General features: G+C 38.9%; 1 protein-coding gene across 1 annotated transcript in view; it reads right to left on the bottom strand.

Moving 5' to 3' along the window:
* The window catches only part of LOC127857841 (DNA mismatch repair protein Msh6-like), a 55,533-nt gene that overhangs the window by 2,043 nt on the left and 40,416 nt on the right, over positions 1-13,074 (bottom strand). Inside the window, exons 22-31 of the mRNA XM_052394528.1 lie at positions 11,626-11,716; positions 10,417-10,572; positions 9,730-9,959; positions 9,105-9,237; positions 7,976-8,074; positions 7,417-7,627; positions 7,017-7,106; positions 5,113-5,267; positions 572-706; positions 6-73 (exon numbers count right to left, since the gene is read on the bottom strand). Coding sequence (XP_052250488.1) covers positions 6-73; positions 572-706; positions 5,113-5,267; positions 7,017-7,106; positions 7,417-7,627; positions 7,976-8,074; positions 9,105-9,237; positions 9,730-9,959; positions 10,417-10,572; positions 11,626-11,716 — 1,368 coding nt within the window. The remainder of the gene's footprint in view (positions 1-5; positions 74-571; positions 707-5,112; positions 5,268-7,016; positions 7,107-7,416; positions 7,628-7,975; positions 8,075-9,104; positions 9,238-9,729; positions 9,960-10,416; positions 10,573-11,625; positions 11,717-13,074) is intronic.

Genomic DNA, 13,074 nt, shown 5'->3' on the forward strand with positions numbered 1-13,074 from the left:
CTCACCTGAAGGACTTCATTGCCGCCAGAGCAGATTCAAACTCATGAGCTTTGGCTACTGCCACCTTTATAATCTGAAAACCAACAATAAAAGATGTTGTTGCGCAAGCATCACCACCCATATTCTGGTTTGTTATACAATATTATCCAAAAAAAGGACATTTTTAAGCTAATTCTTCAGCAAAAATATTTGCTTTGAAACATATCAATGGGCGGATTTTTTTTATTGAATAGGCTCCAAAATAACATCAACATGCTTATACAGAAAAGAACTGTAGAATTACTAAGTTTTATAGAGGTAAACTTTTTGGGCTCCTAAAGTTGCTCTAATTATTTTCCAAATTGAACAGTTGGTGCAGTAGACCCTTGCCAACAACAAGCCTAATTCAGTTCCAACGATCAATAGATGCATAGTTTGGTAAAAGAAAAACTGTTTTTGAAAATTGACATAGAAAAAGTTTAAGAATGATTTCACATTATTAAAGTGACAATCTACATGTATATAGATCAACATAGAGTTTATCTCCTGAGGCTTAGGACGCATGGAAGTCTCCCAATGTCACCCAACCCACCTCCTCTGGGAGGCTGGCAAGCCGTGCAGCGTTGAAGCCATAACTCTTAGGACAGGCTCCAGACGTGAACTTGTACAGGAACGTGATGGTCTCCTGGGTCGGGTCTGTCTCGTCCTCGTTCTCTACCATGCAAGCCTGCAGAGACATGGACAATCATGCAGGATTGTTCTTATAGGGCATTAGCTAGGTCAGAGAAAATCTGTTATATTTGCTTATTAGCGGAATTTGCTTCATTTAATATTTTTTATTCATATAATAATGGTTAATTAACCAGGCACTCTTCACATAGGCTGAACAAGTCAAACTAACATTGACCAAAACCAAGTGCACAAACATTTGCCATAAACTGAAAAACTGACATCAGCCCTACATGAACTAGAAACTGACATCAGCCCTACATGAACTAGAAACTGACATCAGCCCTACATGAACTAGAAACTGACATCAGCCCTACATGAACTAGAAACTGACATCAGCCCTACATGATCTAGAAACTGACATCAGCCCTACATGAACTAAAAACTGACATCAGCCCTACATGAACTAGAAACTGACATCAGCCCTACATGATCTTGAAACTGACATCAGCCCTACATGAACTAAAAACTGACATCAGCCCTACATGAACTAGAAACTGACATCGGCCCTACATGAACTAGAAACTGACATCAGCCCTACATGAACTAGAAACTGACATCAGCCCTACATGAACAAGAAACTGACATCAGCCCTACATGAACTAGAAACTGACATCAGCGCTACATTAACTAGAAACTGACATAAGCCCTACATGAACTAGAAACTGACATCAGCCCTACATGAACTAGAAACTGACATCAGCCCTACATGAACTAGAAACTGACATTAGCCCTACATGAACTAGAAACTGACATCAGCCCTACATGAACTAGAAACTGACATCAGCCCTACATGAACTAGAAACTGACATTAGCCCTACATGAACTAGAAACTGACATCAGCCCTACATGAACTAGAAACTGACATCAGCCCTACATGAACTAGAAACTGACATCAGCCCTACATGAACTAGAAACTGACATCAGCCCTACATGAACTAGAAACTGACATCAGCCCTACATGAACTAGAAACTGACATCAGCCCTACATGAACTAGAAACTGACATCAGCCCTACATGAACTGATAAACTGGCATCAGCCCTATATGAACTAGCTTACATCAGCCCTACATGAACTAGAAACTGACATCAGTCTTACATGAACTAGAAACTGACATCAGCCCTACATGAACTGATAAACTGACATCAGCCCTACATGAACTGATAAACTGACATCAGTCCTACATGAACAAGAAATGTTACTGTCAATATAAGCCTTTGACAAATCTCAGCATGATCATCAAAACCGGCAATCCCTGTAAAATGTTGCTGCAGGAGTCATGTTTATACCCCGCAATTCTCCTCATGGACATCTACCTACATAATAGGTACAAAGCTGAAACCTCTTTATACCTTCTTATTATCATGATATGCTGTGGATAAAATTGAAATATACAAGGACAAAACTTAAAAACAAACATTAATTAAGGGAAATTACTCTAAAAATATGAAAATATAAGTGTCATGGTATTATGATATGCTCAGGACAAAATTTATTTACATAAATATACAAAGGGCAATTCAAGTTCAAGATATATGTGAAAAGCACCACCCCCCACCCCCAAAGAAATGAGATCTACCTACCAATTTAGTTTAAAGCTGACACATCATTTAGTTTTTGAGATATGCTGCAGGCAAAACTTAAAAACAAAGGGTATGATCTTAAAAAAATGTCTAATTTGAAAAAGTTGGACAACGTTTGTATTTTTTAATGTTGGACTTAAAAATTCACACACTATCATCAGTAAACATACCTTTAAGTTTAAACTTTGAATGTTGAAAAGTGTTAGAGAAAGCCTCTGGATAAGTTTTGGTATACAGAAAACAAACAAACAGATGGACATAAGTACAGTATACTCCCTTTACTTTGAACCATGGGGTGGGGTTGGTGGGTGTGGGGGGGTGTTTATAATAGACAGGTAGGGAACGGCTATATTGTTGGGACCCAGTCTGCGCGTTTACAGAAATATGATGGGGATTTCGTACGTGTTTTCAATAAAACCAAAACCGAATAGCAAGTCCATGTATTTTTATTCTCCAGCAAGAAATGCATCTTAAAGAAATGTTAATGTCTTAATATAAATTCAAATGTGTACTGTATATTATCAATATTTTACTCTATGTTTCAATGGTTTTATATTACTTACAAAGTTTGCTTACTGAAATTCTAAATTAAAGTTGTATGGGAGATGTTACCCATATGTTCGTAAGTTCAGTTATGAGAAAATCTCGGCTTTATATACTACTGGGATGGCACACTGTGCCTTGTGCCGGGCAAATCGGCACACTGCGCCAGGCACATGGCACAATGCGCCCGACACACAACACAGTGTGCCTACCACAACAAATTTTGCGCCGGATGCAGCTATGCCTTTCCAGGTGCTATAGAAACTTTAAGAAAGATGCCAAACATTCAAGCTCTACAATACAATACAATTATAACTAACAACAATAACATTAGAAAATACAATCCCCTCAAAAGGGCATTTTCTGCAATTACAATGCGAAAGAATGAATGAAAGAATTTCCTTAAAGAATGTTTAAAATGGTTAACGCTTATAGAATTAGCCGAATGTAACCTGGCAACGAAAATCCGTTACAGTAAAAATCAAGATGGCTGCCAGTTCATCCATTATAACATGTGTTAGAGCTTTAAATGGGAGAATCTTTGGATTAAGCCAGTTTTATGTGGTAACATTTACCAAAAATATGAAAAGTAGCATTTTAAATTAATAGGCATAGGTACTTCTTTAATTTACTGACGAAGAAAGTTATGCTTTAAGAAACAAATGTTTGCCTTGTCAACAGGAAGTCAGACTCGTAATTTTAAACAATGGAATAAACACACAAAAATGATTCTAGCCTGTATATGTAATTCTATTGACTGGCCCTTAAGTATTTAATTGGTCAGCAATAATTATTATGTGGCCAGGCTAGACTGGACAGCAATTTAGGAGGAGAACAGTGAATTATCCAGCTAGACATTAAGGTTAGACACTTAACAATTCATAAAAATAGCTTACAATAAATTAGATTGATTGACACTGGGGTCAAACAATATTAACTAATTCATGACCAATGCCCACACAAGAAAGTCGCAAGCAGTCAAGCATTCTGAGCTCACAAGCAGGTCAATGCCATAAGGCTGAATACAATTTTTGAGCAGCTTTTTTTGGCATCATGACATGTAGGCAAAGCCTATTTTCACAAACATATTGATGCACTCATATTTTACTTTAATCTCCTGATGAACAAACCTTCTAAGAATTTGTTTTTATGTTCAACCTTAAAACTTTTTTTTGTCGAGTTCCCAATTAAGCCGGCTTCCATTGAATCACACACAGAAACACTTATAGATTTTGGTTAAACAAGGGCTGTTTGTAAAACATGCATGCCCCCCATATGGCTGTCAGTTGTAGTGGCAGCCATTGTGTGAATACGTTTTTTGTCACTGTGACCTTGACCTTTGACCTAGTGACCTGAAAATCAATAGGGGTCACTTGCCAGTCATGATCAATGTACCTATGAAGTTTCATGATCCTAGGCCTTATTATTCTTGAGTAATCATCCAGAAACCATTTTACTGTTTCGAGTCACTGTGACCTAGACCTTTGACCTAGTTTCCTGAAAATTAATAGGGGTCATCTGCCATTCATGGTCAATGTACTTATGAAGTTTCATGATCCTAGGCGTAAGCATTCTTGAGTTATCAACCAACCGGAAAACATTTTACTATTTCCAGTCACTGTGACCTTGACCTTTGACCTAGTGACCTGAAAATCAATAGAGGTTATCTGCCAGTCATGATCAATGCTCATATGAAGTTTCATGATCCTAGGAGTAAGCATTTTTGAGTTATCATCCGAAAACCATTTTACTGTTTCGAGTCACTGTGACCTTGACCTTTGACCAAGTAACCTGAAAATCTATAGGGGTCATCTGCCAGTCATGATCAAAGTACCTATGAAGTTTCATGATCCTAGGTGTAAGCATTTTTGAGCTATCATCCAGAAACCATTTTACTGTTTTGAGTCACTGTGACCTTGACCTTTGCCCTAGTGACCTGAAAATCAATAGGGGTCATTTGCCAGTCATGATCAATGTACCTATCAAGTTTCATGATCCTAGGCCTAAGTGTTCTTGAGTTATCATCCGGAAACCAGTTTACTATTTCGAGTCACTGCCACCTTGACCTCTGACCTAATGACCTGAAAATCAATAGGGGTCATCTGCCTGTCATGATCAATGTACCTATTAAGTTTCATGATCCTAGGCCTAAGCGTTCTTGAGTTATCATCCGAAAACCATCTGGTGGACGGACCAACGAACAGACGAACCGACCGACATAAGCAAAACAATATACCCCCTCTTCTCCGAAGGGGGGGCATAACAATATGTATTTACCATATGTCCAAGGCGAATATTCTTATCGTGGGAGAATTCTTCAACCAGGGAATGGTAGTGTGTGGAAAAGAGTGTTCGACATCTGATGTTTGTAGAAAGCTCCTTGACAACTGCACAGGCTATCGCCGTGCCATCATAGGTAGCAGTACCGCGACCTGCAAGTCAGAACCAAACAGATTATTCAATTTTGAGGCAGTGATAACATAAACAGCTTTTATAACACTGCGGAATAGTGTTAGCCTTGTATTTAGGAAAGGCCAGCTTCAATTTCCAAATTGGCTTGAAATTTTTTCTAACTGGATTACAAATCACTATTGTTGTTGTTTCAATTCTTGAAATTAAAATTTAACTTTACAAATTACAAATAAATGAAGATCTACTAAGTATTACATGTCTTATATCATGTTCCATCATTGTAGAAAGAATTTGAAGCAATTCAAGCGTTTTTTTAAACATACATTGATATTAGCCCCATGAAACACCTACAAGTTATAGGACAAGGGACAAAATTGTCACAAAACCAGGTTTTTATTGTGAAAAAAAATCTGATAAAGGGAGACAACTCAAACTGAACTTTTTAAATGAACAAACAAAATTAACCCCCTTTGTAAGTTTGTTTTAAAATAAATCTATTTTAAGTCGTGGCGACCTTGACATTGGAGATATTGACGTGATTCTTTCGTGTGACACACCGTCCCATGATGGTGAACAAATGTGCCAAATGATTTTAAAATCTCATAATGAATGACATAGTTATAGCCCAGACAAGCTCATTTATGGCTATTTTTTACCTTTGAACTCAAAGTGTGACCTTGACCTTGGAGATATTGACGTAATTTTTTCGCGCGACACACTGTCTAATAGGGCTGTCACGATACGCCGTGAGCGTACCGCGGTATATCGTGGTACGGCAACACTGTATCGCGGTACGTACCGCGATATTTTACAGAATATGTATCTGTAAAAAAAAAAGTTTACAAACTTTATTAAACTCAATAATCAGAAAACACTGGTATCATAGTATGACTAGAAACTGTAAAAGACACTGTAATAAACTTGATAGAAGTAGTCATTGTTATTGTTAATGTTATTCGCGTCTTTTTCTAAAATGTCCGCCATGTTGTTTACAATAGCTGTGACTACGACCTGTGTAATTCGAACGCTTCAAGGGCATGTTTAAAACGCGGAGTCAGCAGGCCCAGTATTGAAAATCCGTAGCGTTCTGACTCTTCCTCGAATTATTCTTAATCTTAAGATAACATAATTTGGAAGTGCCATGCTTTGAATGATCGATATTCTAAAGAAAGAAAATAAGAAATAGAGTAAACCTCTTTTGGATAATTATGAGCTTATTTGCAAACGAAATCTAACCCAAATTCCAAAAAAGGTACGGACCTATACATCGCCGTATTTTAAACGTGAAAGTTAAACATCTACCAGTGGAAGCGCTTGCTTGACCTGGATATTAACGGATTATTTATTTAGCCCTTTTGAATCGCTCTACAGTTTTCAAAACGATATCTATATCAAAATAATTACGTAATGTATTTATATATGTGCTAATATAATTATATTAAAAAAACCGGTGCGGCAATGCCGTACCGCGGTGCGATTTTTTTCACGACATGCACCGCGATATACCGGTATACCGGTGAATCGTGACAGCCCTACTGTCTAATGATGGTTAACAAATGTGCCAAATGATTTTAAAATCTCACAATGAACGACAAAGTTATGGCCCGGACAAGCTTGTTCCGCCCGCCCGCCAGCCCGCCAGCCAGCCCGCCAGCCAGCCAGCCAGCCAGCCAGCCCGCCCGCATTCGCCAATCTAATAACCAGTTTTTTCCTTCGGAAAACCTGGTTAAAAATGTTAAACCAATGAAAACAAAAGAGTCTTCCACTACCAAGTTCATCAATGAGGACCAGGGAGTGAGCAGTGGCGTGCTGCAGAATGGCAGAGGTTTCACTCAGCTCCACAAAGAATGTGCTTTCACCTGCAAGTGACATCATACAATAATCACTTTAAGTGGGATAAATGAGCATTTGAAGAGCATTCATTTATATCACAACAGTCAGTAAACCTGCATATACTTTTCCTTGGCAGGTGGTTTACCAGTACAAAGTTCACACATTTATTTATGCCATTAAAGGACCATTGCCATTATTGAATCAAGTCGGGCAAATTTAAATACTTAGTATTACTCAACGAGGAAAAATTCCAGACCCCAAAACAGCATAGATCCAAAGCATAAAAGAGGACAGCAAAATGTAAATTCAGCAGCATACAGACTCTGTCCCACCAACCTGCCATGATCCTGTCATTAGCGCCGAGCCTTGTGAACACCCTATCCACGGGTGTGAGTCTACACCTGTCAGCCGGCACGTAGCAGCCCATCTGGGCCATGATCACCACGAGCCCCACCTGACGCATCAACGTAGACTTGCCACCCATGTTGGGACCTGTCACCAACACCACACGGCTGCTGCTGCAGGAGCCTTCTTCATTTTCATTCTCCTGTAGATTCAGGTTTACCAAAGGTTACCAAATTGCAAGAATTAGTATCCAAGGCCAAAGCCAAATTATTTCTTGCTTTTTCGATTATTGGCACTGGCCATGCAGCCATTTCCACAAAATAATGTCTTAATTAGGATAATTATACAGGAAATTTAAAATAAATTGGAAATTCATATTGTATACTTTATAATATTCTCAAACATGAAATATCTGTTTATTGTTTTACAATATTTAGTGCAAAAATGAACATTTAATAAGGCTTTTCATTAAGTTTTACAGCATGCACATACTTTTCACTGAAGAGCATGGACAAAAACAAAGAAATTTAAGTATAAAATGTTTACTAACATCTTGAATGCCAATAACTGTGTCGTTGGGAATGAAATCCCCACCTGTGAAGGTACGACTCACACATGGGTGCCTTGCCTCTCTTATCTCTACGAAGGGCTGAAACAACCAGAAAAACTAATAAACTTCATATTTAAATGATTTCTAAATACCGTATAGAATACACACTTTTGTAAGCTTTTTATTTTTTTATTTTTTTTTTAAACCTATTTATTTAAGCTCGATTGCATAACAAGCCTAAGCTTATATGAAACGCTCTCGAGTCCGTTTCCTAGGTGTCTATGGGGGAGATCTAAAGAATGCTCCCACAGTGGGGATCGAACCCGTGACCTCCTGATCGCTAGGCGGACACGGCGATCTTAAGCTTTGTAAGCTTTAATTTGAAATATTCAGTACATTATCCTTTGCAAGTTCTTACCATCTAACAGGAACTACCGGAGTCAAATGTATTGACTGACTGGGCTTCACCGTAGTTTAGTAAAGGCATTTATGATGAAAAAAAGGAAAATTAACTTCTACAATAGCTACTAACAACAATTAGTTGTCAGCAGAAGACATAACAATCTCTCGCCTTAAGATGGCACCCTATAAATACTTGGAGGACGGAAGACCGCATCACAATCTCTGGCTTGCAGATGGCGCCCCATACATACCTTGTCATTAGCAGACGGCATCACAATCTCTGGCCTGCAGATGGCGCCCCATACATACCTATAGGTAAGCAGAAGGAATCACAATCTCGGGCCTGCAGATGGCGCCCCATTCAAACCTATTGGTAAGCAGACAGAATCACAATTTCTGACCTGCAGATGGGGCTATGGCCATATACATACCTGGAGGTAAGCAGACGGAATCACAATCTTTGGCCTGCAGATGGGGCCCTATACATACCTATTGGTAAGCAGACGGAATCACAGTCTCTGACCTGCAGATGGGTCTATGGCCATATAAATACCTGGAGGTAAGCAGACGGAATCAAAATCTCTGGCCTGCAGATGGCACTCTATACCTACCCGGATGTCAGCAGACGGTATCACAATCTCTGGCCTGCAGATGGGGCCCTATACCTACCTGGACGTCAGCAAACCGTATCACAATCTCTGGCCTCCAGATGGGGCCCTATACCTACCTGGACGTCAGCAGATGGTATCACAATATCTGGCCTGCAGATGGCGCCATCAGAACACCTGCTGTACTGAGCCAGGGACAGCATCACGTCCAGCACAGACAGACACTGTACAGCCGTATCCCATGTCTTGTACCTGATAGAATGGGAAAAATATTCATCTGATATAAAATTGGTTGAAATAATATACAACAAGAGCACCGAATAACAGGTGCCAATGCTCGGCTGCGGGTGCAGTTTTGAATAAATGAAAGCTTGTCAGATTTTTTTTTTTAAGGTCACAGTGACCTTGACCTTTGACCTTGTGACCCAAACATGGGTGTGTCATGTAGAACTCATTAAAGTGCATCTACATATGAAGTTTCAAAGTTATAGGTGGAAGCACTTTGATTTTAGAGCCTATGTAAAGGTTTATGCACGACGAGGACGTCAGACTACAAGCTGGCTATGACAATACCTTGGGGTTTCTCCGAAAACAGCCGAGCTAAAAATTATCTTTCATAGCACATAATTATTGATTTTAATACAGGTCACATGTTCCTTACAGACCCAACACAATATTAAACATGGCAGTAGAAAGTGATATCAATAAAAGCACTGAACAAAAAATCTCTTCCTAATGACAAACCTCTTATCAAAGTTGTAAAATATTCTCCTCATGACGTCTTTCAGGGCAGCATCTTTGCGTTCCTCAGCGTCAGTGAGTTCGGCCAGCATGTCCTCAATCTCAGCTGTGCGATATCTTTTGGCCCCTTTCTTGGACGACATCAGGGTGTACTCGTTGGGGACATTCTTCACAGCAGTCTCAGGTATCTCCATCTGGTAGCGATTCTTAGCCGTGCCCCAGTACACAATACTCTGAAGTCATGCAAGGTGACAATTACAATTTAACCAGACTTTCCAGGGAGACGCTGATCATTTGTATCTCTGTGAGTCATTAACTTGATTAAAGAGCTGAATTTGGCATCATTGAAGACTGCATAATCCATGTAAAGAAATAAATCTAGTATTCAACAATCCACTTTTGTGGATAGCAAATAGTTGTGAGGAACTTTACAACAAGCCATGTCTATCAAAATGCTTCGAATATAATTTTTTATACAAATGTAAAAGAGTTGTAAGTTTTTATGTTTAGTCAACACTTATAGTAACCTATAAATCACTGGGCTGTACAAATTACACATTTTTATATGGGGGTATTATAAGACATATTTGCTTGGTCTTCAATTTTAATTAAAAACAACACACAATATGGATAAGCATTAATTTTGTTTCAACATCCCATTTCATTCTATATCTAATCCAGCACCATTACCCTGCATCCCAGTCTAGTCTTCTGCCTATCGAGGTACTGTTTGAGCCTGTCCTCGGTAGAGCCGATATCCGACGTGGCCAGGTCAAACTCCTCGTCTACCCCCACACTGGGCACGATCACTCCTTCCTTCTTGGCCTTCACATGGTCAAAGGCATTCTGAAAAACATGATACATACATTAGCTCTTTCCCACTTAGATACATATGTTTACACATTTGTAGTAGCTTAGAAAGTTATATTTAATTTAAGACCTTTCTTACTAGATTCGAGTTGTTAATGTTTCATTTCCAACCCTTAGATACTGATGAGCAGCAAACAGCATAAAACCTGAACAGACTGCGAGTTACTCGCAGGCTGTTCCGGTTTTATGCTGTTTGCACATAGCCATTTTCACTTTGCTTCTGAGTGGGAAAGGGTTAAGTGAAGGGTAAACAACTTACAGAAGATCTTTATTTTCTGAGAGGAATCATGTGAACCCTGTATTTGACATATTTTTGAAAGAACAAGTGTCACAAACTTGGCAAAACTGTTAAGTTTCTAACATTGCCCAAATGAAGACGCTTATGTATGCAAAGAAAAACATTTACTTGAGCACATAAAGTAAACAAGGGACAAAATTGTCACAAAACCAGGTTTTCATTGTGAAAAAAAAATCTGATAAAGGGAGAAAACTCAAACTGAACTTTTGAAATGAACAAACAAAATTAACCCCCTTTGTAAATTTGTTTTTAAAAAAATAAATCTATTTTTAGTCGTGGCGACCTTGACATTGGAGATATTGACGTGATTCTTTCGTGCGACACACCGTACCATGATGGTGAACAAATGTGCCAAATGATTTTAAAATCTCACAATGAATGACATAGTTATGGCCAGGACAAGCTCATTTAAGGCCATTTTTGACCTTTGAACTCAAAGTGTGACCTTGACCTTGGAGATATCGACGTAATTATTTCGCGCGACACACCGTCCAATGATGGTGAACAAATGTGCCAAATGATTTTAAAATCTGACAATGAACGACATAGTTATGGCCCGGACAAGCTTGTTCCGCCAGCCCGCCAGCCAGCCAGCCAGCCCGCCAGCCAGCCAGCCCGCCCGCATTCGCCAATCTAATAACCAGTTTTTTCCTTCGGAAAATCTGGTTAAACATGAAGGCAAGAATATTGAGCTTGTGACGACCATGCCACAATACTTTACTGGTACTTACATTAAAGAAATCCAGGTCCTTCTGTATGTCCGGGAACATTCCCGTCTCTGAGCAACCCTCAATACCCAGGGTCTGCTTTAGCAGCTTGGACCTAAAAAAGGGGCAGTAAAAAAGAGAAATAAATTGACTCCATAATTAATACGTTCTAAACTAGTTCATATTTTATTCATTTTTTTAATGGGGAAAATAGATTACGTGCTTACCATGTATTTGTCCATATTAAGGCAGAAGCACTTCAAAGACTTCAGACTGATCTTATTTGCATTAAATCCAGAAGGCAAAGGCCATTTGGACAAAGACAAAGCACACATATGGGCTGTGCTCTGTGAAAAATGGTTTAAATGCATGTGAGTAAAGTGTTGTCCCACAAGTGCAGTCTGCACAGGCTAATCAGGGATGACACTTTCCACTTTTATGATATTTATCGCTTCTAGAAAGTCTCTTTTTAGCAAAAATCCAGTTTAGGTGGAAAGTGTCTTCCTTGATTAGCCTGTGCAGACTGCACAGGCTAATCTGGGCCAACAATCTATGCACATGCATTAAAACGCTTTTTAACAAAGACACAGCACTGATATTTAAAGAAATCTATGAAAATGTGGGGTTAAACACAAATAATTAAAACAACTTGAAGCTGAATTGGAATAAGTTATAAAACAAGAACTGTCACCATGGGCATAGGATGACGTATGCCCCCTATAAATGCTTTGATAGAAGTTATGAGAATTTTTTAAAACCTAAACGCAGATTTCGAAACCTAAACGTTAAGTAAAAGGTCAGGTCACAGGGGTCAAAATGTGTGTGCGTATGGAAAGGCCTTGTCCATATATGCATGCATGCCAAATATGAAGTTGCTATCTGAAGCGACATAGAAGTTATGAGCTTTTTTCGAAACCTAAATGCAAAGGGTGACGGACAGACAGACGGATAGTCCGATCACTATATGCCCTGCTTCGAGGCATAAAAATGATGGTATTATTAAAGTCAAAATATGTGAACAGTAATAAACTATTCATTTCAGTATCACTAATGCCAAAAGTAATATTTCAAAACCAAAAAGATGTGAGTTTTAGTAATAACAAACCACAGAGATATATATGGAATATATAATAATGCAAGTGAATAGTTCCAAAAGTATGCATTAGTCAAGTGGCTTGAGTTATGACATAGCATGGAGAGGCCGAGTGTGATTCGAAATAGCTAAAGCCTACAGACTGTAATGCTAAGTCTCTTTTTTTTTCTGTGTTTAAGATTTAGCATAATAAGTTTTGCTAGCAACGCTGCAACATAAAATGAAGGAGACTTGTGAGAATTAAATAGGGGACATTTTTTGTGATTGTGTTGCACTATCAGTCCATTGTGATCACCTTGCACTATCAGTAAATTGCGGTCGTGTTGCACTATCAGTCAACCGCAGTCGTGTTGCAGTATCAGTCAATTGTGATCGCGTTG

This window comes from Dreissena polymorpha, chromosome 14, assembly GCF_020536995.1.
Source record: "Dreissena polymorpha isolate Duluth1 chromosome 14, UMN_Dpol_1.0, whole genome shotgun sequence".
Classification (NCBI taxonomy): domain Eukaryota; kingdom Metazoa; phylum Mollusca; class Bivalvia; order Myida; family Dreissenidae; genus Dreissena; species Dreissena polymorpha.